Raw genomic sequence first — 26,878 nt, 5'->3', positions numbered from 1 at the left:
GAAGGGTCTTGGCCCGAAATGTGGACTACACTCTTCTCCATAGATACTAAAACAGGAATTCTGCAGATGCTGGAAATTCAAGCAACACACATCAAAGTTGCTGGTGAACGCAGCAGGCCAGGCAGCATCTCTAGGAAGAGCTGCAGTCGACGTTTCAGGCCGAGACCCTTCGTCAGGACTAACTGAAGGAAGAGTGAGTAAGGGATTTGAAAGTTGGAGGGGGAGGGGGAGATCCAAAATGATAGGAGAAGACAGGAGGGGGAGGGATGGAGCCAAGAGCTGGACAGGTGATTGGCAAAAGGGGAGACGAGAGGATCATGGGACAGGAGGTCCGGGAAGAAAGACAAGGGGAGGGGGGGGGACCCAGAGGATGGGCAAGAGGTATATTCAGAGGGACAGAGGGAGAAAAAGGAGAGTGAGAGAAAGAATGTGTGCATAAAAATAAGTAACAGATGGGGTACGAGGGGGAGGTGGGGCCTAGCGGAAGTTAGAGAAGTCGATGTTCATGCCATCAGGTTGGAGGCTACCCAGACGGAATATAAGGTGTTGTTCCTCCAACCTGAGTGTGGCTTCATCTTTACAGTAGAGGCCGTGGATAGACATGTCAGAATGGGAATGGGATGTGGAATTAAAATGTGTGGCCACTGGGAGATCCTGCTTTCTCTGGCGGACAGAGCGTAGATGTTCAGCAAAGCGGTCTCCCAGTCTGCGTCGGGTCTCGCCAATATATAAAAGGCCACATCAGGAGCACCAGACGCAGTATATCACCCCAGTCGACTCACAGGTGAAGTGTTGCCACACCTGGAAGGACTGTTTGGGGCCCTGAATGGTGGTAAGGGAGGAAGTGTAAGGGCATGTGTAGCACTTGTTCCGCCTACACGGATAAGTGCCAGGAGGGAGATCAGTGGGGAGGGATGGGGGGGACGAATGGACAAGGGAGTTGTGTAGGGAGCGATCCCTGCCGAATGCAGAGAGAGGGCGGGAGGGAAAGATGTGTTTAGTGGTGGGATCCCGTTGGAGGTGGCAGAAGTTACGGAGAATAATATGTTGGACCCGGAGGCTGGTGGGGTGGTAGGTGAGGACCAGGGGAACCCTATTCCTAGTGGGGTGGCGGGAGGATGGAGTGAGAGCAGATGTACGTGAAATGGGGGAGATGCGATTAAGAGCAGAGTTCATAGTGGAGGAAGGGAAGCCCCTTTCTTTAAAAAAGGAAGACATCTCCCTCGTCCTAGAATGAAAAGCCTCATCCTGAGACCAGATGTGGCGGAGACAGAGGAATTGCGAGAAGGGGATGGCGTTTTTGCAAGAGACAGGGTGAGAAGAGGAATAGTCCAGATAGCTGTGAGAGTCAGTTGGCTTATAGTAGACATCAGTGGATAAGCTGTCTCCAGAGACAGAGACAGAAAGATCTAGAAAGGGGAGGGAGGTGTCGGAAATGGACCAGGTAAACTTGAGGGCAGGGTGAAAGTTGGAGGCAAAGTTAATAAAGTCAACGAGCTCTGCATGCGTGCAGGAGGCAGCGCCAATGCAGTCGTCGATGTAGCGAAGGAAAAGTGGGGGACAGATACCAGAATAGGCACGGAACATAGATTGTTCCACAAACCCAACAAAAAGGCAGGCATCGCTAGGACCCATACGGGTGCCCATAGCTACACCTTTAGTTTGGAGGAAGTGGGAGGAGCCAAAGGAGAAATTATTAAGAGTAAGGACTAATTCCGCTAGACGGAGCAGAGTGGTGGTAGAGGGGAACTGATTAGGTCTGGAATCCAAAAAGAAGCATAGAGCTTTGAGACCTTCCTGATGGGGGATGGAAGTATATAAGGACTGGACATCCATGGTGAAAATAAAGCGGTGAGGACCAGGGAACTTAAAATCATCGAAAAGTTTAAGAGCGTGAGAAGTGTCATGAACATAGGTCGGAAGGGATTGAACAAGGGGTGATAAAACAGTGTCGAGGTATGCAGAATTGAGTTCGGTGGGGCAGGAGCAAGCTGAGACAATAGGTCAGCCAGGACAGGCAGGTTTGTGGATCTTGGGTAGGAGGTAGAAAAGGGAAGTGCGGGGTGTGGGAACTATAAGGTTGGTAGCAGTGGATGGGAGATCGCCTGAGCGGATAAAGTCGGTGATGGTGTGGGAGACAATGGCCTGGTGCTCCTTAGTGGGGTCACGATCGAGGGGTAAATAAGAGGAGGTATCCGCGAGTTGTCGCTGTGCCTCGGCAAGGTAGAGGTCAGTACGCCAGACTACAACAGCACCCCCCTTATCGGCGGGTTTAATAATAAGGTTAGGATTAGTGCAGAGGGAGTGGAGAGCACAGCGTTCGGAAGAAGTGAGGTTGGAATGGGGACAAGGTGCGGTGAAGTCGAGACGGTTGATGTCCCCTCGGCAATTAGCGATAAAGAGATCCAGAGCAGGCAGAAGACCAGAGCGGGGTGTCCATGAAGAAGAGGAGGGTTGAAGACGGGAGAAGGGGTCATCGGTGGGAGTGGAAGAGTCCTTGCCGAAGAAGTAGGCTCGGAGACGGAGACGGCGGAAGAAAAGTTCCGCATCATGGCGAACATGGAACTCGCTGAGGTGTGGGCGAAGGGGGACAACGGTGAGGCCCTTACTGAGGACCGAGCGTTCTGCCTCCGACAGTTGAAGGTCGGAGGGGATGGTAAAGACCCGGCACGGATGAGAGCTGGGATCAGAGGGGGGAGGGGGGAGGCTGGGGGTGTCAATGGAGAGGGGAGGGTTGGGGTGAGAGGAAGATGGAGCCTCCGAGGGCCCAGGAGTTGACAGTGGGATCTGAGGAAGACGGGGCTGCGGAGTGGTGGTGGGGGAAGGGGAGACGGGAGTCACAACAGCAGCACATAAAGACCTGGCCTGGAGTTCAAGGCTGGAATCAGAGGGGGGAGGGGGGAGGCTGGGGGTGTCAATGGAGAGGGGATGGTTGGGGTGAGAGGAAGATGGAGCCTCTGAGGACCCAGGAGCTGACGATGGGATCTGAAGGAGATGGGGTTGCAGAGTATTGGTGGGGGAAGGTATCCATAGACACTGCCTGGCCTGCTGAGTTCCTCCAGCATTGTGTGTGTGTGTGTGTGTGTGTGTGTGTGTGTGTGTGTGTGTGTGTGTGTGTGTGTGTCTGTCTGTCTGTCTGTGTGGCTTAGATTTCCAACATCTGCAGATTTTCTTTTGCTTGTGATCAATTTTTTTTTATTCTTCCTCATTTCTAAATCCTTCTTTACCATGCTGTTGACCTGGATTTATTTAATTTACACATGAGGACGTTGCTGTAATTCAAATGAAAAACAGTGATTTTACAAAAATATACACTGATTGGGAAAGGGTAAGTGATGTGAAGTAAATGCAAGGAATTTCTAGTTTTGAATCCAGTTTTAGTTTGCTGGTATCAGCTCAATTATAGCATTTCCTGAAAATGTTTAAAATGTGGTGGGAGTGGAGGGGATTTATGAAGAGCAAGGCACAGTACAGATATCTAACTACAGAGTGTTTGTAACAAGGTTTAAGTTTCCCCCCTTCTCTGATGTAGCGAGCACTGTGTGGCTGTTTATTCACTTCTCATCTCACCAGTTCCTGGAGTATTGAATTGACTTTATTACTTACATCCTTCACATACATGAAGAGTAAAGATCTTTAAGTTACATCTCCATCTAAATGTTCAATTTATAGCAATTTGTAATAAATAGTATGTACAACAGGACAGTCAATAAAGAATAGAAGTACAATTGTATCAGCATGAATTAATCAGTCTGTTGGCCTGGTGGAAGAAGCTGTCCTGGAGCCTGTTAGTCCTGGCTTTTATGCTGCGGTACCGTTCCCCAGATGGTAGCAGCTAGAACAGTTTGTGGTTGGGGTGATTCAGTTCTCCAATGATCCTTCATGCCCTTTTTACACACCTGTCTTTGTAAATGTCCTGACTGGTGGAAAGTTCGATGAAGAGTCCTGCGATTGAGGGAAGTACAGTTCCCATACCAGGCAGTGATACAGCCAGTCATGATGCTCTCAATTGTGCCCCTTTAGAATGTTCTTAGAATCTGGGGGCCCATACCAAACTTTTCAACCATCTGAGGTGAAAGAGGTGCTGTTGTGCATTTTTCACCACACGGCTGGAATGTACAGACCACGTGAGATCCTCGATGATATTTATGCCGAGGAACTTAAAGCTGTTCACCCTCTCAACCCCAAATCCATTGATGTCTATAGGGTTTAGTCTGTCTCCATTCCTCCTGTAGTCCACAACCAGCTTCTCTATTTTTGCAATGTTGAGGGAGAGGATTTTTGACACCACTGTGTTAGGGTGATGACTTCCTCTCTGTAGGTTGCCTCATTATTATTTGCGATTAGGCCAATCAGTGTAGTGTCATCAGCAAATTTAATTAGCAGATTGGAGCTGTGGGTGGCGACACAGTCATGAGTATGCACAGAGTAAAAGAGGGGGCTTAGCACACAGCCCTGAAGGTCACCTGTGTTGAGGGTCAGAGGGGCAGAGGTGAGGGAGCCCACTCTTACCACCTGTCGGCAATCTGACAGGAAGTCCAGGATCCATCTGCACAAGGCAGGGTGAAGGTAGAGGTCTCTGAGCTTCTTGTTGAGCCTGGAGGGAATTGTGGTGTTGAATGCTGAACTGTAGTCCAAGAAAAGCATTCTCACATAAGCATCCCTCTTCTCCAGATGTGTAAGGATGGTGTGTAGAGCAGTGGCTGTTGCATCATCTGTTGATCGGTTGTGTCGGTGGGCGAACTGCAAGGGGTCCAGTTTGGGTGGTAGCATGCCGCAAATGTAATCCTTGACCAGCCTCTCAAAGCATTTGCTTATTATTGGTGAGTGCAACTGGGCGCCAGTCACTCAGACATGTTACCTTGTGCTTTTTTAGGTACAGGGACAATGGTGGATGTTTTGAAGTACTTTAACTGCTTTAAATTTTTACTTTTATAAAAGTTGCATGTGAACAAAGCACTTCATCTGATGATAACTGTTCAGCTTTAGCTTAATGCCCTCGGCCAAATGATGCACCTTCAACTAACAGCTGAACACATCGAAGCAAGGGGTGACAATCACAGTTTACAGCAGCAAAGCACCAGCTTACCACCAGGAATTGCCCAACAGAAAGCTATAACCCACATTCATTAGGAATTTCTATAAAAGACCAGCACTATAAAGTACGCAACATCGAACTGCCGGACATTGATAAGTCTGAGATATAATGTTCAATTGTTTTCATATACCCACTTAAAGATTACAAACTTCAAAAAGGAATCAAAGTCTGCAATTGTAATTACAAATACAGCCATTGGATTGCATGGCATCATGCTATTCATAAACTAAATATCCCCATACATTGCATTTACTGCAGCCTACTCCCTTCCAGAATTGAAGCTAGCTACTTTTCTTTCTTTCAATCTTCTCCACCCCTCATGACTAAGAATGCCATAGTGATCAGTGTTAATGTGAGTTTTGCCTATCTAAACAATGCTGCACAAACTAATCCAGCTTTCTGTAACGAAGGTGAGGAGAACTGCTGGAGCAACAGCCAGTAGAGCCACTAATCTCTTACTAGCTTCCACTCTCCCTCCACTTTTTTTTTAAAACACTGCCTACCTAGCCTCAATATTTCAGTCCAGTTGTACGGTCTCCACCCGAAACATCGCCTATCCATTTCCCTTCATTGATGCTGCCTGACCTGCTGAGTTCATCCAGCATCATGTGTGTTGCTCCAGGTTTCTTTAAGTGTTTTACAGTTGACGGTCGAAACAGTGCTGCTACCTAGCAATTAGCCCTATTCTTGAATAGAACTTCACTGTTGGTCTTATTTTGTGAATTCAAGTACTGCTTGGGAAACGTGAAAACTCTGTGAGCCATGCTGAGGAAGTGCTGCATATCAGCGCCATCTTTTGCGACAAATTCTTCACCAACATCTAAAGTGGGCATAGACTGGCAATCAAACTGCAGAAATCCCAAGATGTATAATTCAGCAAATCACCATAGAGACTTGAAAGTCTGAACAAGATCCAACTCTTTCATGTCAAAGAATTCCAGAGATTCTTTCCCACCCACATCCCTCAATATAATTTCTAATGTTTACTGTGAGTTGGATGAAAGCAAAGAAAACCTCTCGTTTATATTAACATACTAAAATGCAATAGTATATATAGTAGCAACACTCTGTGGGAAACATCAGATACACACTCGTCAAGTCTCAGTTTTTACCCCTTCTCATTTCTTTACTACTAACTTTTGCTCTCATTCCATCGCTACTCAAGGACTCTTTAGTGCACGGCCTTATTTACTCAATATCCTACTTTGTTCTTCACACCTACCACCCCCACCCCCACCCCAAACAACACACATGCTGTAATGTTTGTGGATTTAATTCCGCTACATCTACACTTGATAATACTAAATGTTTATACTTGTCATTTTGTAAATGATAAGCGGTGACTTAACTTAAAACAACTGCCGTTAAATCAAAAATACTGTACAAAAAAAACCAAATATGGTTCAGGTTCACATTTGCACGTGCATTTTTAAATGGTGTTTCCTAAACATTCCAAAGGGATTGTTGAATTACACTGGCTTGTAAAAAGACGCGTGCTAGCACTACAATTATATTTATTCCAGGTTTATATGCACTCTCTTGCGTGTTTTAAAATGAGAGTTTGTATTGATTCTATATTTTTTTATATCAACCAGCTACCATTTCCTATACAGTAAAAGGAAATTAATCTGCTATAAATGCCAGAGTTCCAACAAGAAATTTATAAAATCTGACCCGCTTCAAACTAACAATGTGTTACAAGTTCCCATTAAGTAGAAACCGCTGCTGCCAACTGTTGCAAGGTATGCCCTTACTAAAGCAATGCAATAAACCAAGTAATTTAATTGATGCTGGTTGATAGATGAATATTGTCCAGAAAAGCAGCAAGAATTTGCTTGTTTTTCAATTCTCAAATAGGCACTGATCCTCTTTTTTAGCAGAAGAATCATAATATATATGCAAAAGTAACTTGTTTGGATGAAATAAGAAATAGCAAAAAATTGTATTTCACCAACATTCCTCCTTCTAACAATAGATGTCCATTGAATCATTATTTTTCCACTGAATCAACAATTTGTTCAATCTCAATTATTCACAGTCCAGTTATTTACAAGAGAACGTATACTGTTGAAATAACCAAAGGGTTATTCTTCAGTTTAAAGCAGAGAAATCCCATTGGGTACATTAAAGTGTGTTTCAACAGAGTTATAAATACACCCCAATATATAATTTCCAATGCCACCCTGTCCACCCGCCAACTGACCAGATGCACACCATGTGAGTTTCTGCTTAAAAATGAAATCTCAATTTAGCCTCTGGTAAAATTATTCCTCCTTTGATTAACATTTTCTTGTGCCTTTAAAGTGTTTACCAAAATGTTAGAGACCTCTAAACTCAAGGAAATTAACAAACAGTACCATTAAAAAGATGCTTATACAATACCATACACAGATATGGATATGGAGGGCCAACTGTATAGGAACAAAGTTAAAAATGCAGGTTAGATCCCAATCTCATTCTAACACCATTATGAAGAACACTGTTCTCTCTTATTTACAGCTGCGCAAACCAAACATTGCTCTGATCAGGACATTTTTACATGGCCTGAAAACTGTGTGGTTCTTTAAATATTTTTTGTAATATGCACATCAAAGAAATGCAAACTGCAACTCACAACACAAGTAAACGATGTCAGGCAATCAAAACAACTGACAGGCACAATGGCAAAAGTAAAATGTTTTGATAAGATGGTGTCGGTGTTCAGTGGGCCGGCAGTTTATTAACAATGAGTTACAACATTAAACACAGAATGGAAGTTGGTAATTTGTAACAGTGTTGCAACTTGAAACAATTATAATGTAAATACTCTAAAATGTTTCAAAGTAAAAGATACAGTATTTAGAAAATTTATGGATTATATTAACATAATTACAGGGCATTTCACAATTAACATAGATTTCAAACTTATCTTGGCATAATTTCAAAATTATATTAACATTACATAAAAGAAAATTCCAGCTGTGCAGCAACAAAGGATGTGTGTGCAGGAGCATTTCAGTTACATTGTGGCCATGCACCTTCGAGGGAACAGTGGTGAAGAGCTGCTCCCAACCATTAAAACCATAAATTCAGTATGTTAGCACGCTTAGTTTATGAAGTTCTTGTCAGTATAACAAGCCTTTATTTCCTCTGTTTTTAAGAGAACCTAGAATTTGTCATCCACTCACTTACTCATAACCACAACCTCTACTGTGCAGGACTGGAGCCCTGCATGATTATGTACTCGTTCATTGTTTTATCTCTCCCTCTCCCTTTCACAATCTCAGTTTAAAAGACAACATGCAGATTTTGCTAGTAATGCAAGCACAATAATAAACAGGTAATTTGATTCTCATTTGAATTGCACTCTGAAGTTCATATAAAAGAATAGCTGGTTTTGTGGAACGGATTCCCTTGCCTGCCTTCACATTCCCCACTGCCTCAAACTTACCTGGTCCAGGTCTGAAGGCCAATTTTGCTGGCAATGATTATCCTGAATCATGTGGCAAAGCCCATTGTTGAAGCATGGGCCTTGGTGAATGTAATCGGGTCATATGTCACAGCAATGATTGTCCATAAACATCTGGAAGCCTTTGATAGATGCCTTTGCTCACAACTGTGACATTAATCAAAGCTTTTCAATATTCTGACATAAAAAACCTCAATAACAAATTTTAAATTTAAAAAAACAGATAAAAACAATAGTTTTAAATAATTAGCATTACAGTAATTACAATTACTTAAACAACTTAGCTTTTACTTTCTCAGAATTACTTTTTCTAATTTCTTACTCTTATTGTTACCTTTATTCACCCCGTGTACTTCAATTTGCTCCTTCAAACTTGGTGTATAACTTGTTAGCTAAGCAATTATGCAGTCAAAGTGATTTCCTTCAAGTGGCAAGGGTAGCCTTAATGTGAACTGAAAATGTCACACAAAATAATTCATGTTGCCTGAAATGCTGTTGGTATTTAACTATAACTGCTGGCAGCACTGCCCACTAAAGATCTGCCTGCAACAGTAAAAGTCAACAAAAGCACACTGGCAATGATTGCCTCCAATCCCAATGACCTTTGCTCATCTCAGAGCTTAATCAATTACTGAGCAATCCTGTACCTTACTGAGTTCATTCAACACAGGCTCAGGACAATAACTAGAAAGTGATCACACATGAGCCTTATCCAATGGTCACAAACACGCCCTTTCGAGCAATTGATTACTAAATAAAAACCACAACTAGCAGCTCTGGCCAATTCTTTATTCCATCATACAGAGGCCCTCATTGCCCACTTAAGCAAAGTTATGCAAAGTCAGCAGAAAGTAGCTGTCAAACTTGGGAATCCTCTTCATAGAAAATTACAATTTGTTTATTTTGTCCTGATTATCTCCAGTACAAAAGAATTCCCTAACCTACAGAAACAAAGGCACTGTTTATATTGTGCTGCACCAGAGGTATGTGCAGTGTATTTAACTTAGTCAGTAACTTGAGTAGCTCAGTGTTTCTGTCTGAGTGCCTTCATATTGTTCTAGTTATCACACTAAAAACATTTATTCACATGATTGAAAGCTAACTGGAAAGTTTTTACACTACAAGCAATTGGGGCCATTATAAATAATCACAACTGAGCAACAAAAAAAAATAGTTCTTTGTGTTTTCTTTAAATTTTAAAAAATGCTAGATCACATGCAACCAGAACACTGAATGTATAGTTAAATGATAATTAGTCAAATTTACCAAGTTTGAAATTACCAAAGATGAAATTATTTAAATATGAAGAAAAATGTAGTTAATTATTTCCCAGCATGTGAAACCGCCCACGACTGCAAGCCATGACAGTATACAGAGAGGAGGTACAGCAGCTGGTAGAATGGTGTGAGCACAACTTGAGTCTCAATGTAGACAAGAGATGATTGTAGAATTTAGGAAGGTACAGGCTGACCACTTCTCAGTGCACATAAACAGCTTCTCCATGGAGAGAGTTAGGAGCACCAAGTATCTGGGAGTGCACTTAATGGACAATCTCACCTGGTCCCTCAACACCACCCCTTTAGTCAATAGAGCACAGCAATGGTCTTGACTTCCTGAGGAGAAAGAGGTGAGCAAGGCTCCTCCTTCTTCTCCTTCCCCACCCCCTCCCATTTTAACCAATTTTTTACAAGAGCACCATTAAAAGTGTCTTGACCAGCTGCATCACCATCTGGTACGGTATTTGCAAGCCAACTGAACTCAAGACTCAGCAAAGGATTGTGAGAACTGCTTAGAGGATCATCATGTCTCTGTTCCATGCATCTGAGATATTTATCAGGAGTGCTGTGTATTCAGGGCCCTTAGAATTGTTAAGGATCCCTCACATCCATCCAACAATCTCTTAGACCCCTACCATCAGGCAGGAAGCACCGCAGCATCAGGACAAGGATTGTTAGGATGGCTAACAGTTACTTCCCATAGGCCGTGAGATGCCCTTGTCATCAGCCAGGTCTTAGCACTAGTAGAGTTACACTGTTTATTTTTTTTAAACTTGTGTTGAAAATGCACATTATCTGTTAATGTATTTATAATATTATTTTATGTGCTGTGTGTGAGTCATAGGTTCTGTGATGTCACACCTCAGTCAGGAGGAACATTGTTTCGTTTGGCTGTGTTCTTGTATACAGTTGAATGACAATAAACTTGAACTTGTCAAGACCAAAACAAGATTCAGGCATGAGCAAATAACATTGCTGCCCCAGAAGTTCTCAGAAACAATCAGTGTAACTAACTCACTTACCCTAAACATTCCATGGCAATAGCATTACCAACTCCCCTGCTGTCAACATCCTGCTGGTGAACTTTGCCAGATTAGTCATGTGAATGGTGCAATCTCAAGAGCAGCTGTGAGATGGGATATCCTGCAGTAAGTCATTCTCATCATAGTACAAACCCTTTCAATCAATTTCAAAGCACAAGTGAGAAGCTCGATACAGTAGACTTGCTGACCTGGATGAATACAGCCCCAGAGCAACACACACAAAATGCTCGAGGAATTCAGCAGGTCAGGCAGCATCTGTGGAAGGGAATGAACAGTTGACATTTTGGAATATTTCTCAAGGAACAGAAGCCTGCTTGATTGGAAGCTCACCCAGTTGCCGAAACAAATCATTCCTTGCAGCATAGTGTCTTTAATCTACAAAATGTACTGTAATTACTCACCCATGGTACTCCAAGAGATTTCCCAAAATCTGGATCTTTATCACCTAGAAGGACAAGGAAATAGATGCATGGGAGTACAACAACCTGCAGATTCACTGCAAGCCGCACACCATCCTGACTTAGAAATATGATCACATTTCCTTTGTAATCACTGGGCTTAGATGTCAGAACTCCCCCACCCAACACAGCGTGGGAACATCTTCCTGGGAGAACAGTTGCAATGACCCACTGCCACCTTCTCAAAATGTTAAAAAATGAAGAATTAATGCTGGCTTTGTTTCAAACAATAAATTTAAAAATCAATTTTAATGTACTTAAAGAAGTACTGTTCTATTTGTACAGAACTTCAGAAATCATACGAGTCCACACAATGATAACATAAATATTTTAAGAGCAGATGAAAGTCCCAGTACAAAATTAAGTGGATTCCTGAATTCCTTTCTCAAGAGAATAAAAATAGTCACTAACAAAATAACTAAATAACGAACAACCCTATACTACACCATATACATTTTACAAAGCAACTCATTTGGTGCAAAATGTTTTAAATTATCCTGGAAGAATATGAAAGGTGCTACAAGAGAGCAAACCTGCATTTTAAATTCAATTCCCATTCATTTTCAAGCAGAAATCAAAGTGCAGAGGAGAGAAAAGTTTCAAAAACCATCAAGAGGGACCATCAGGACTTCTTTGATCAAAAAGGCACATCAAGATGATGTTCCACTTATAGGAATGTTTGGATATGGTGTCAGATGAAATACATAGATAGCATTTCTTGATTTGAAGTGTACAGAAACTGGAGGAAAGGAGGTAAATCAGAAATGCAATAACCAAGTGTACAAGTACAGAGTTGAAAAAGATATACAGGAGTATTCCAAGAGAGATGACCTGGGGTCAGGTGATGGAAGGAATCTTCTTTCTCTCTCTGATAAAGTTACATTTAGCTTTCCTTTGGTAGACCCATACAATTCTTACTAAGCTTCAGGATGTGCTTGGTTGGGCAGGTTGAAGTCATGGAGTATCCATCAGGCTGCCAAGCAGATGCATTATAACCTGATAAATCGTCTTCTGATTTACCAAACTTTTTATGCCATGGACCATTGCCATTAAGCACGAGCTCTATGGACCCCAGGTTGTAAACGAACCCACATCCACCACTTCTGCTGGCAGGTCCTAGAGAGTACTGCAATAATTAAATATTTTAAATATCTTATACATATATTAACTAATGACGACATACACTAGCCTCAGCTCAAAATTCCTAAAGAGTAAAATACACAGATCTTTATTTTCTAATTGCAGTATTAAGTGCTGCTACACTGATGGCACATGCCATAGTTAAACAGCGCATTTCCAACTTTAAATCTTGTTCGCAATATCAGAGCACCATATAAACTCAAAACAAGTCAACCAAGTTCACACAATAGCTAACTTAAAATACACACAACTGCTCTTCCCTCGGGGCTTGAAATTTGCCCTTTCCAAGTAAATATCAAATTACCTTTTGGGAAAAAAGTATGCATATATCTGAATCAGTGGAAAATTAAGCTAATGTGTAGAATTGATGGGGCTGGTTACATTTATTATCACAGATTACTCCAATGTCTCAACCAAACTAATACGAAATAAAGCAGCATTAGAGGCAACCAAGGCATCACCATTTTTGAAAGGCTTGTTTTTTTTTAAAAAATCAATATATATTGATTTGTATTTAAAAAAATTACAATGTATCCAAAGAGAAGTTTAACGTGGATAGAGGAGCAGCATAAAGCCTTACTAATTTGTGTCACACAGATGAAGGTGTTGCTAAGAATAAATGGAATCACACAAAGTAAAATTACTGCAAAGAGATTTCCAGTAGCTTGCACAACCAAAGTACAAGTCAACATCCAAATGACAAATACCTTCAATGCGTTAATCTTCAAGATGATGCACAAATTCATAAATAGCACCATTCTCACTCACTGAATGTCATCAACTGCTCCCCAAGATCTATAACTCTAATAATAACCTAACATATTGGACTATAAATAATTGCATGTCTATGAAAATAAACTCAGCAATCAGCAATAAGTCAGTTAGTTGTAAAAATGTAAATAGCCCATTTGGTGCTCAAGTCAAATTGGTGTTCCTGATTATTAACCTATGTAGGGAAGGCACAAACTAAAAACAACTGCTCTTAGAGAACCTATTGTAACAAAAAAAACTTAAGATTCAGATTAGAAAGTGTACACAAATCATTCCTCATTTGCAGCCACTATTTCCCCTTTCCACCTCCATCTTCATAATTACAGAATATTTTGTATTAAAACCAGTTAACTACCAGATTTGATAATGAAAAGGAGATTTCTCATTATGACCTAACACTCACCTACATGCACGCAATACCAGTATTGACATTTTATGTGGTGTTGCTGACCAAAAATATTACACGTCAACAATTTTTGGATCACCTGGGTTAGAATACACCTGCTTTATCAGGCACAAATTTGCCCTCTATAGTGCAAAACGACTGGACAAATGCTAAACATCTCCTCCCCAAGTTAAGAATGCCCAACTAACGGACAGGCAAACATTGAGAAGCAACTAGGTGGATGGGGATGGATTTAGGGCTGAAAGAATCTGTCGGGTGGGAATGGGACATGAACATGTGCCTTCTCTCCCCAACACTTTCCCACTCCAGCCCAACCTGCAACAATCAGGGGCTGGGTCAAGCGGAGCAGAAATGGGAGCATTGAGCAGACTCACTTGCTCATTCAGTGACTTGAGGCCGGATGATAGCTTCTTCTTCCAACTTACAAGCAATTCAGGTTAAGAACTATTATCTGGAATAGAATCACGTCATAACCGAGAGAAATCCTGAAAATAGTCGCAACAAAAGAGACAGCAAAATCAAGATTCAAACAGATTGGGGCTCTTTCCTATTTCTAGCAAGATAAAGGTTGACAGATGGCAAACTAAAATAATAGAGGGGTACGGCAGGGTATATATTCATTGTGACATTGAAAGAGGACATTCAGCCCATCATGTGTCTGCTGAGCCCTACAAAGCAATTCCATAACTCCATTACCTCACCTTACTTTCCTGCAACCTTGTAATTCATTCAGTTTCCCAAGGCTATCAACTTCCCTTTAATACTTTTTGCTACTTACCTACACCAAGGGCTAAAGTTACAGTGGCCTATTAATCTACCAGCATCCTTTGGATGTGGCAGATACAGAGCACCAAAGGGAAACACAAAGTCTGAGGAGATGTGCAAATTCCTTTCAATGATCTGGACTGGATCATTGGGAGCAAGAGTCACAGAGCTTGCTTTCACTTGTGCAGGAGTCTCAAGTGCAAGTCAACCACAAGTGAATCCATGAAGGAGTTTCTCTCATGGTAAAAACGTCAAACTCATAGAAAACCAAAGTAGGTAGAAATGAACAAATTTCATGTATTTAAGAATAGCTACCCAAGTACAAGAGGAAGGAAGCAAAGGAAGGATATAATTTGAAGGATGGATGAAACACAAATAATGTTATAAACCTGGCATATATTCGGTGCTATAAATAAAATCTAACAAATTTGGGAGAGATGGAGGTACCACATCAGGAATTCAACAACAAACACTGTTTTTAACAACCAATGTATCAAATTTACTGGGTCTTGGAAGACTCTGAAAGATGTCATTTTGGCTTTCACTCCTAAAATCTCTTGGTAGTGTTTGGGAGCTGGTTGCTTGAGATCCAGCGTGAGAAGCTAACAAAACCAAATGTTGCTAGAAAGCTACTTGGTACTGAAACAACACTTAATTAAAAAAGTAAATGCGTCAAAATGGCAAAAAAGCTGTAAATGCTTCATCCCCATACTTTGAATTCATGATTGGGATAGCTAAGTACCCACCTATCTCTAAAAAGAAAGCAAATATCTGCCAGCTACAAAAGTTAAGTATCCAAATTACAAATATGGAATTAGCGCCCACACATCAATTCATATAATTACATTAAATGGCACCCTAAAGTCATCTCTGTAGGTACTCAAAAGACACGTTTGATGTGCTTGTTGAACATTTATCAAAATACAACCAGTCTTTTTGGACTGTACTAACCAAAAGTAGTTCTATTATATAACTGCAATTGAAGAGAAAAGCGGATGCACTGTTTCTAGTACTATAAAGCTAAATAATTATTCACATGGATAAAAGAACCCAAGTTAAGTAGGTAAGAATTTACTGTTAATCTGTAACTTACTCCAAAATGGTGCTCTACAAGTGCGAAAAAGAAAATCAGCAAACCAGAAAGTAGAACACAAAGACAACAGAACCTATTTTTGTAGCATTTGGTCACAACTTTAAGGAGATTCAGAACTATTTTTAAAGCTTTGGTATTTAAATCTATTACCCAACAAATACAAATTCTTAAAAGGTTAAAAAAAAAGCAAAACTTGTTTGTAAAAAAATAGTAAAATTGTTGGTTTTAATAGGTTAAATAAGTGTAATCTAAATAAAGCAGTCTAATAAAGCACATTGGCAGACTCAGATAGGTATTGAAACTATGACTTTTTTATATTACAAACTTCATTCATTTAGGAGTTTCACAGACACACATAAACTGTATCTACTCTTCTCATCCCTCATGCATCACCACCCCAGACCCTTCAACCCACCAACATTGAGGTTAATTAAGACCAATTTTTTTTTCACTATTTATTGTCCACAGCTTCAAATTACCTGTTAATATTTAAAAGGTGCTAATCTGGTAACAAGAAGAATTTAGTCAGCTTTGCTGTTTGGACAAACATTACTTACAAGGGGAAATCAACGGTTTGGAAGAAAATCCCCCCCCCCCCCAAAAAAGTCTGCCCTACCATTGCCTGAAAAATCAATACAATAGAATATTAGATGTTAGAAAGACTTCAAACTGAAATTACCTCTCACATTGCAATTACAGTTACAGAAATCACAAATTGCAGGACCAAAGTGTTATGTTAATTGAGATTTCTTACCTGCTGCTGATGATTGTACACTGACATCTTTTGCCAGAGACTGAAGTAAACTTGACTGCTGCTGACTTGAGCTGACTTCAGGTTCGGCACTGATAGATGGAGATAATGAAACTTCACTGGATGCTCTGGTCTTTACCAGCTGTACTCCCATGTCTTCAGAAGCATTCTGCTCCTCTTGCCCGGGAAGCTGGAGAGCTGACAATGGGATATTGATCTGCTGGTTTCCTCCGGAAGTGCTGACTGGCATTTGAAGAACTAACTGCTGTCCAGTTCCTTGACCATCATTCAGCTTCTTCTGTGAAGACGTACAACTCTTCCCAGACTTGGGACCCATTGTCCTTGTTGTATTCGGTGGAATAATAGAAACAGCTTTTGACTCAGTCCTTTCGGGCATGTGACTAGCAGGAAGGAGGGCTGAAGATTTGGTAGGCCCTAAATAGGAAGCAGGACCAGGCTTCGGCTTGGATCTCACAGTTACAGAGGAATTCTCATTGTCTAGAGCTATTTCAGCATTTGTCACAATGTAATAGTCTTCAGGACCCTCTTGCTTAATCTTTTTTACAATAACTTCATTACTGTTTTCATGAGAAAGGTGATTTGGAGAGTCCAGTGCAAGCAAAGGCCCTGCTTCTCGCCTTTTCAGTGTGTTCTTTTGTAGCCGTGATTCATAATCACTGTCTTCATCAGTTGCAGAAGACTCACATGCCATGTGAAATAAATCACCTTCATCATATTCTTCCACATTTTCATCAACCTCTGAATGTTCACTATATGAAAAGTCACAGGAATCTCTATTCCTTGAAAACTCCACCTTTCCTTTTGAGGATCTACTTTGGTACTTCTCTGATGGGCTTTGCTGGGCCTCAGAAGATACTGCAATGATGCTGGAGCTGTCCGAGTTAAAGCTTCTACTGTCCTGAAAGCACACTCTGTCCTGGGATCCTGTCCTGCAGGTGACAGCCAGTGGCCAGTGGTAGGCATGGCCAGCGCCACAACCCCACATTGCAGTAAGGTTTCCATGGGCCCCTTCAGTCAACAAGTGCTTCAGGTTTGGAATGAGACTACAAATTGTTCCATGACTGTGAGCCCAGCTAACCAGTTTGGACAAGTTTTCTGAAGACGTGTGAAGGCAGTCCTCCATCTTGTTGGGCTGTCACTCTTCAGTAGTCAGTGTTCTGTAAGAGGAAAAGGGGAAAGAGAGATTTGAAACTTGGCTGCTCCAATCACACAACTTCATGACTCAAAGTGCATACCATCAAGCAGCAGCAAACCAGCTTCAAGGGCTTATATTAAAGTATAAACAGATTAGTCATTTAACTACAACAGGTTAATTTTGAGTCAATTACTTCAGAACCAGACATATAATACTTTAACTTAAACATGTAATCACACCATTTGTAGCTACTTCTGGAAAATTGTTGTGATCCTCATAAATGTATTCCATTGTACAATTAGATTTAATGTTTTATTATATATTTTTTTAATCTGCTCAAGATAGTATAGTTCAATTACTCAAAGATGTACTCACTTAAGATTGTAGCCCTGTCCACTCAGGCAGAAAACAGCAGTTAAACACTATTTTTGATCAGGGAATCACATTTTAGCTTAATATTCCCACCTTGCAACTGGCCATTACTAGAGAAAAACTCTGTTCAATACTGTACTTTTCGTGGTTCACAGTATACCACAATGTTCTGTTGACCACTGTTCAATACAACTATGCTTCACAACATTGGAATTTGATCTTTTGGAAACAATCCTTAACCACTGTGTTCCTTCAAAGAAAATGGGGAATGTTCAAAATAGCTCAGTTGAACCAGCATTAGAGCTTTATCATTGTCACAGATTACTGAATAATTACCTCTAGGAGTTATAGGTGTTTTTGTTGAAAGCAAAAATGTTTCCTCCTATTTGCATATAGTGACTGAACACATGAAATGCCATGAATTGGATTAAATTCGAAATAAATCTAGAACAATTTAATGGAATATAACCCAATTTAAGAACTGCATACAAATAAAACGTAAATGGGAATACCACCCCCATCCCCCAGTCCTACACCCAGTAGATATTCTAAGAGTTAGAAAAAAAAAACTTTGGAATTTACTCCAACAGTATCATAGGAATAGCATAAACCAGATTACAGTGGTGTAAAACAGCCAAGAGAAACCACCACAAAGTAAACTGGTTTGAGCAGGTCAATTTATTATCAAAAGTACATGCTGTATACAACCCTGAGATTCATTTTCTTGTGAGCATTCACAGAACATAAGAAACACAGCTGAACTGTTGAAAAAATGCACACAAGACAAACAACCAATGTGCAAAAGGCAACAAATTGTGCAAATTTTAAAATAATAAATAAGCAATAAATAACAAGAACATGAGATGAAGAGTTCTCAAAAGTGAGTCCACAGGCTGTGGGAACAGTTCAGTGTTCAGGTGATCTCAGTGGAGGAACTGGGAATTCCATTTAATATAAAAAGTAGCTAAACCTCACCCCAGATTAAATCATCCAAAATGAGGCATTAAATTTAAGTAGTACATGGTTCAGTGCAAAGTTAACACTTTCCATCAGTGCAAATATTTTGCAATATTATTGGTACTATACAAATGCAAATTTTCTGTTAGAATAACTACATATTTATTAATGGTCATCAAAAATCAACAAAGAAAACATCAATTGAGTCATAGAGTCATTAAACATAGTAAATGGTGGATTAGGGACATGTGGAATGTACTTTACTTGTAGTAACAAAATGGAACGTGTATTGTACCAGAGTGCTTTACCAATAGTGTTTGTGCAATATCATGCTGATGAAACCAGAGTCCTTGACAAACTGCAAGATGGGTCACTGGAAGAATGACAAGCACACTGATTGAGCAGGACAGAATGCACCCTTCCCTTGAACTGCAGCATGTGTAGTTCTGCTTGTATGAATAAGGAATGACCTTGTGCCTGTTGTTCGGAAGCTATCACCAACACCTGTGCAGTGATGCTTTCTCCTTGCTGCAAGTAAAATAAATGTAGTTATGCTTAATCCACTCTGAGTTATTTATTGTTTGTTATGGGACGTAGCAAAAAGGTGTTTGACAGAACAATGTACACATAAAATAAATGGGGTCAAGTCAGCCCACATCCAGCATTCTTCTGATCTGTTTTATACATTGTGAAATTATCCAATTCAAATGCAAAATTACCATTTTTTAAAAAACTATTCCCCCATAGCTTAGTAAATTTTCACCTCCCGCCCCCCCCCTCCTTTGGGAGAATAGATTCCTGCTGCAATAAGTATCAATTATTAACATTATGTTTTTGAGTAAATCCCTCAGAACAGACAGGGGATCTGGGCTTTTAACTGGTAATGATGCTGGGTAAACTAATACCAAAAGATGAAATTGTTCTGGTGATGGAGACGGCACTGAGCTGTGACATGGTACCACTGAGGTTGCAGTTCAGTTTTAAATGTTTTTAGAGTTTTTTTTAAAAAGGTGTTTTTTAGGATTTTGTGGGGATAGTCTGGGAATAGAGATGAATTAGAGATCAGGTTAGGGTTTTAGGAATGGGGATGTGGGGGAATTGGAGAAACGAGAGGATAGTCCGAAGACCAAGACTCCTCTCCACATTCTAAGGACAGTGACACAGATGTCTCACATCCGCAGGCTGGACCACGATGTCCAGCAGGATGTTGGACTGACAGACCTGTGAATAGGAGGGTTAATGGCTCCCCCAAGGCCAGTGAGTTGGAGGATTCTGGATTTGGAGTTCCTTGCAAGCTGAGGAAGCAAGATCCAATCAGAACCTGGGTTTGTGAATTGGTTAGACCAGAGTTAGGGGCCTAGTGTTCAGGGTCCTGTTATCAGCGAATCTAAAGTTTGGTAATTGGAAGGTGCCAAGGGCCAAATTGGAAATCCAGAAGCTGAGGCCCTATGGCTATAGGCCCAGATCTCTGAATCTGAGTCCACTAAAGTAGTCAAAGGTCCAATGTCTGTGTGTCCAAGTCCAAATTGGAATCCACTGGAGGCAGGAGACTGAAGATGGACTGCCTTGGGGTTAGAGCACTCTATGTGCGTGGGTGAGAGGGGGACAGGGCGTGCTATTTTGCTTGTTGTGTTTTGTGTTGTTCTGCCGAGTTGTTGGTACCTTGCTGACTTATAGGCTTCCCCTAGCACACACTCAGATTTGTTGGCTGTTAACACAAAGAAACCATTTCACTGTATGTTTTGATGTATATGTGATAAATAAATCTGAATCTTGAATCATGAGGAGATTTAAAGATGTTGCTCAGATTGGAAAATTACAGCCATAAAGACTTAAATCAACTGAGATTATTCTTTGGATCAGAGAAGGCAGAGGGAAGATTTAACTGATGTAAAATTGAGTAACCAAAGTAAAGTAAATAGGAAGGACCTATTCTCCTTATCAAGGAGGTCAAAAACCAAAGAGCATGGACTTAAAGTAGTAGAAGGATTAGCGAGGAGTGAAAGAAACAACTTTTTTCCACCCTTAGATGATGGAGGTCTCTGCTCATGGAAACCATAAGCGGGTGATAGAGATGAAAATCCTTACATTTTACTTGGGAGTATACTTGAAGTGATTCAATGCAGGGCTACATAGATCTTAGTGCTGAAGGTTGGGCTTAGATTGCATAGCTCTTTTGCCTGGCATTGATATGATGGTTGAATAGTCTCTAATGTGTCAAGCTTTTTCAAAATTTTAGGATTAAATGAGCACTGATAATATATTATTTGTTAATAATGATCACAAGATGATTGATTTTGCCAATGGCCTGAATTAAACAATGCAAAACTAGTTCTGATTAATTTAGGCAGGCAATTTGAATTACCATTTTCTGTCACCTATTGCCATACAAATCCAAGCCTTTTTCACACAGGGGAATGACACTCTTGCTGCAACGTACATCTATCACATCTTACAATTGCTTGCAGAAATCCCTATCAAAAGTGCCATATTACCGAGTTGACAGAAAATGTTATGTTTTTTTGAAACACAAGTGCCATGTAATGTACAGTAGCCAACCCCAAACAGAACTTTATTGGTTTGAGCATTATTGGCATGATTTGACCACACTGAAATTGAAACTGAAAAACAGTACTTGGAAAGTACCAAACTTGCAGCGGTCCCATATTATGGATGAAATACCAAAGGCCACTGTGTCCTCAAGCAAATGCAAGCCATCTATACACCTCACAAAGTACAGTTATGAGATCCCAACAAATATCCACCTCAATAATCAGTAAAATCAGAATAAAGTAAAACTCCAACAATCACATCTGACCATTCAGAAATCCCAATGGCTTGGCATCTGGTTCACCAGGTAACATTCATGGTCTTTTGCACCTCAGCAAGGTCCCAATTCCAGTGCTTCATTCTAAATGAATGAGTTCATTCATTATTGTGTTGCATAATACCTAAAAAAAAATGGCAAAAAGTATGTTGAAATATTAATGGGAATAAAATCTGCTGAATCAAACACCAAAGCCCTGATGATGAAAAATTATTGAAGTTCTACTGTAAAAGGTCGCCTAACAAGAGGCTCTTGTGCACTAAGTCAAGACTATAAAATAAGATACAGTAACAGAATCAGGCCTTTTGGCCCATGAAGTCTGCTCTTGCATTAAATCACCACTGACTTTTTTCAGCAATTGTCCAACCTTCTCCCCATAGCCTTTCACATCCTTACTAATCAAGAATTTTTCAATCTCTGTCTTAAATACAACAAATGATTTGGCCTCCAGGAGCTTTGACAATAAATTTCACAAATTGATCACCATTAGCCTGAAGAAATTCCTCTTTGTCTCAGCCTTAAAGGAACATCTTTTTATTCTGAGGCTGTGCCCTCATTTCCTAGACTCTCCTACTAATGAAATAATCAAAGCCACCCCCACTCTATCTTAAGCCTTTCAGTATTTGGTTAGTTTCAATGGAGTTTCCCCCTTCCTCCACTCCTCATCCTTCCAAACACCAATGAGTACAGGCCAAGTGCCATTAGATTTTCTTATGTCAAGACTTTCATTCTTGAGCTCCCCTTGTCCTCACCTACCACCCTACCAGCCTCCGAAACCAGCACATTATCCTCCGCAATTTCCACCACCTTCAACAGGACCCCACCACCAAGCACATCTTTCCCTCTCCACCCCTCTCCGCTTTCCACAGGGATCGGTCCCTCCGTGACTCCCTGATCCACACGTCCCTCCCCACGGATCTCCCACCCAGCACTTAGCCCTTAGTAAGTGCAAGTGCTACACCTGTCCCTACACCTCCTCTCTTGCCACCATTCAGGGCCCCAAACAGTCCTTCAAGGTGAGGCAACACTTCACTTGTAAGTCTGTTGGGGTCATCTACTGCATCCAGTGCTCCCGGTGCGGTCTCCTCTACATCGGTGAAACCCGATGCAGATTGGGGGACCGCTTCATCGAGCACCTCCACTGTCTGCCACAACAGACAGGATCTCCCAGTTGCCACCCACTTCATCTCTGCTTCCCATTCCCATTCGGATATGTCCATACATGGCCTCCTCTACTGCCATGATGAGGCTAAACTCAGGTTGGAGGAGCAACACCTCATATACCGTCTAGGTAGTCTCCAGCCCCTTGGTATGAACATAGAATTCTCCAACTTCCGGTAATTCCCTCCCCCTCCCTTCCCCCATCCCCATTTCCCTCTGCCTCCTCCCCCAGTTGCCTATCACCTCCCTCATGGTGCCGCCTCCTTCTACTACCCATTGTGTTTTCCCCTATTCCTCCTTCACCTTTCCTGCCTATCACCTCCCTGCTTCCCCTCCCCCACCCCTTTATCTTTCCTCTTACTGGTTTTTCACCTGGAACCTACCAGCCTTCTCCTTCCCACCCTCCCCCCCACCTTCTTTATAGGGCCTTTGCCCCTTCCCTCTTCAGTCTTGACAAAAGGTTCTGTCCCAAAACGTTGACTGATCGTTTCCACGGATGCTGCCTGACCTGCAAGTTCCTCCAGCATGTTGTGAGTGTTGCTTTCATTCTTGAGAATGCCCTCTGGACCCTCTCCAGGGTTAACTAATTGGTTGCTACATTCTTGGATGAGTGGTGATCCCACTTCAGAAAAAAAGACTTTAAAGCAATTTTGAATATCCTTATCTCCTAAAAGGAGTGACAAACATGCGAAGTCTACACAAATGAATCTCATGACAACAGAATATTGGAGCAATGAGTATCATTCAATGCCACAATCCGATTTAGTTTAAAAAAGACATTGAAAAGAGAGAATATTAACTAACACAAAATGCTGGTGGAACGCAACAGGCCAGGCAGCATTTATAGGAAGAAGAACAGTCGACGCTTTGGGCCGAAACCGTTTGTCAGGACTAACTGAAAGAAGAGATAGTAAGAGATTTGAAAGTGGGAGGGGGAGGGGCAGATCTGAGATGATAGAAGACCGGGTGAGGGGGGGAAGCTAAGAGCTGGAAAGTTGATTGGCAAAAGGGACACAGAGCTGAAGAAGGGGGGAGGATCATGGGACGGGAGGTCTAGGGAGAAAGAAAGGGGGAGGGGAGCCCAGAGGAATATGGAGAGGAAAGGTCTCGGCCCGAAACGTCGACTGTACTTCTTCCTATAGATGCTGCCTGGCCTGCTGCGTTCCACCAGCATTTTGTGTGTGTTTTTGAATTTCCAGCATCTGCAGATTTTCTCATGTTTGAGGATATTAACTATTCTGTTTATTATGACAAAAATATTCTACACAAAATTGATCAAGACTTTTTTTGCATTACTAAAATCTTAGCTAAAATAAATTCAGGCTCTGCTCAGCTAAATGTGAACCTCGTTTGAGCAACCGCCTTTCAACACATTTATTTCCATCAATTATTATACATACTAAATTAATTGTGCTATGGAAAGCAATGGAGTGAAAATTCTATTACAGCACCCTTCAGTAAAACTGCATTTTTCATTTTTCCAAGCCATAAAACACTTGAGCAGTGACTGTTGCATCTGTTTAGACAAGAATGCTTAAGATTCACTATTTTCAGAAGCATAATTTGGAAACAAAAGTAAGGGGGTTTACTTGACAAATATTCAGAACATTACTATTTGCTTCTAAATCAACTACAATTTCACAAATGCTGGGGACAGACCAATTAGTACAAATAATAACCATCGATGTTCCTACTTCCACCCCACACCCTTCATAAATTTTGTTCCATAGCTGGTTATTGTAGCTGAAGGGAAGGTAAATCAAAACTGAAAAGGGAACGAAACATACAAGAAAATTTACTGTCTTTACACTTAAATCAGTGCACAAGTACAGAATATGATGGGATACAGATGTTAGATACAAAAAAAAACACAAAATGATAGTTTTTGAGAAATATTAAATATCTTCTGTAGTCAACCAGGTATGTAATTAGAAGAGAAATAAGTGACACTACCTTAGCACTGTAGGAACTCTGGAGCTAACTGCATTATTTAATAACAGAATGCCTAGTTTTACCTCCATTGATCATTGTTTCATAATCCTTAATACCCTCCTAATGAAAAAAACACTCTCAGCTTCCTGTAGGAAAGGCCATCAAGATTTCCAAGATACTTTGTGCAAAGAAATACTTCCCATCACCCCTTACAAATTAAGCTTTAAGTTTAAGATCCTGTTCCTTTGTCTGAAGCTGCATCCTAAAGTATAGTTGATCACATTCATTCACTGACTGACAGTATCTTAAACTGATTAATTATAAAACATTCAGAAGGAATAAAACTTGGGCTGCTCGCTTCCTTCCCTGTTCAGGCAATTATTTTTACACATCCATGCTTATGCAGAATCAGCTAGTCATCAACAACTCAAGTATTTAAAATACAAAATCAGTTTCATGTATGTATGGATGGAGAACCAGACAAATGTGTACACAAATCTTTGAACCAGAAGCAATGTTTTAAAATGACTCAGTTAAATTTGAAACATGTAACAGCAAAAGCCATTTCAGTTATTTATTCAAAGAAGGTTCTAAAAGGCACTTGATTAAGTCCTCCATGAGAAATTACGAGCTAAAATTGAGACTCATGGAATTAAATTAGCTAGGCAGAATACAGAGAGAAAGGTTTATGAACCAACACTCAAATCCACAGCTGTCAGTGTGATGAATTCCAGATTCACCAACTTCTGGCTAAAGAAATTCCTTCTCACCTCTATTCTAAATGAACGCCCCTTTATTTTGAGCTTGTGACATCTGGTCCTAGATTCACCCCCTACAGGAAATTTTCTCTCCACACCCACTCTGCCCAGGTCTTTCAATATTTGATAAATTTCAATTAGAATCCCCATCGCACCCCCATTCTTCTAAATTCCAGCAAATACAGGCCCAGAGCCATCATATGCTCCTCACATTTTAACCTTTACATTCTCGGGGTAATGCTCATACACCCACTCTGGACCCTCGCCAATGCCAGCACATCTTTTCTTACATAAGGGGCCCAAAACTGCTCACTATACTCCCAAATGCAGCCTGACCGATGTCATACAAAAGCCTCAGCATCTCCTCAAAACTAATCAATAAGCTTCAAAACCTTGGCATTAATACCTCCTTGAGCACTGGATCCTCAATTTCCTCACTTACAGACCCCAGTCAGTTCTGATTGGCAACATCTCCTCCTCCACAATTTCTATCAGCACGGATGCACAAGGCTGTGTGCTTAGCCCCCTGATCTACTCACTTTACTCTTACAACTGTGTGGCTAAGCACAGCTCCAAAGCTATTTTCAAGTTTGCTGACGACCTCACTGCCGCAGGCTGAATCAAAGGAGGCGAGGAAACAGCACACAGGAAGGAGATTGAAAAATCTGGCTGAGCGGTGCCACAATAACAACTTTTACTCACTGTCAGCAAAGCCAAGGAGTTGATTAAAAACCGGAGGATAACTCCACTTGACCCAACACTGCCCTGTTCCTACAACCTATAGACTCACTTTCAAGGACTCTTCCAGTGCTCCAGAACCATTCCAGAATCTAGTGATTCTTGAAAGATTATTACAAATGCCTCCACAATCTCTTCAGCTATGTCTTTCTGAACCCTGGAATATAGTCCTCTTTGTCCAAGTGATTTACCCATCTTCAGACCTTTCAGCTTCTCAAGCACCTTCTCCATAGCAATAGCAACTACACTTACTTCCACTCCCTGACTCTCTCACATTGCTGGCATTCTGCTAGTGTCTTTCACAGTGAAGACTGATGTGAAATAAGTTCATCTGCCATTCCCCCCCCCCCCCCCCGGCATTACTACCTTTCTAGCATCACTTTCCAAAGGTCCAATATTCACTCTCTCCTCTTACTCTTTATATATATATATATATATATATATATATGAAAAACTTTTGGTATCTTCTGATATTTTGCCTAGCTTACCTTCATATTATATCTTTTCTCTTATTATCTTTTTTTTAAAAAAAGGTGATCTCTTGCTGGTTTTTAAAAGCTCTAACTTCCCACTAATCCTCTAACTTCCTACCAATTTTTTGCTATAATCATATGCCCTTTCTATTGCTTTTATGCCACCTTTGTCACTCACAGTTGCCTCATCCTCCCTTTAGAATACTTCATACTTGAGATGTATCTATCTTGCACCTTCTGAATTACCCCCAGGA

General features: G+C 41.0%; 1 protein-coding gene across 4 annotated transcripts in view; it reads right to left on the bottom strand.

Moving 5' to 3' along the window:
• LOC140197757 (uncharacterized protein KIAA1958) overlaps positions 1–26,878 on the bottom strand; it is a 169,653-nt gene that overhangs the window by 110,473 nt on the left and 32,302 nt on the right. For 3 of the 4 annotated variants that reach the window (XM_072258179.1, XM_072258182.1, XM_072258181.1), the window contains exon 2: positions 16,254–17,428. In XM_072258179.1, the coding sequence (XP_072114280.1) occupies positions 16,254–17,394 (1,141 nt within the window). In that variant the 5' untranslated portion in view covers positions 17,395–17,428. Of the gene's footprint in view, positions 1–16,253; positions 17,429–21,553; positions 21,687–26,878 lie in introns of all 4 variants that reach the window. The other variant, XM_072258180.1, reaches the window with a different exon arrangement.

This window comes from Mobula birostris, chromosome 5 (genome assembly GCF_030028105.1).
Source record: "Mobula birostris isolate sMobBir1 chromosome 5, sMobBir1.hap1, whole genome shotgun sequence".
In the NCBI taxonomy this organism is placed as follows: domain Eukaryota; kingdom Metazoa; phylum Chordata; class Chondrichthyes; order Myliobatiformes; family Myliobatidae; genus Mobula; species Mobula birostris.
The sequence above is the reverse complement of the archived record's forward strand: the minus strand, read 5'-3'. Positions and strand labels throughout refer to the sequence as shown.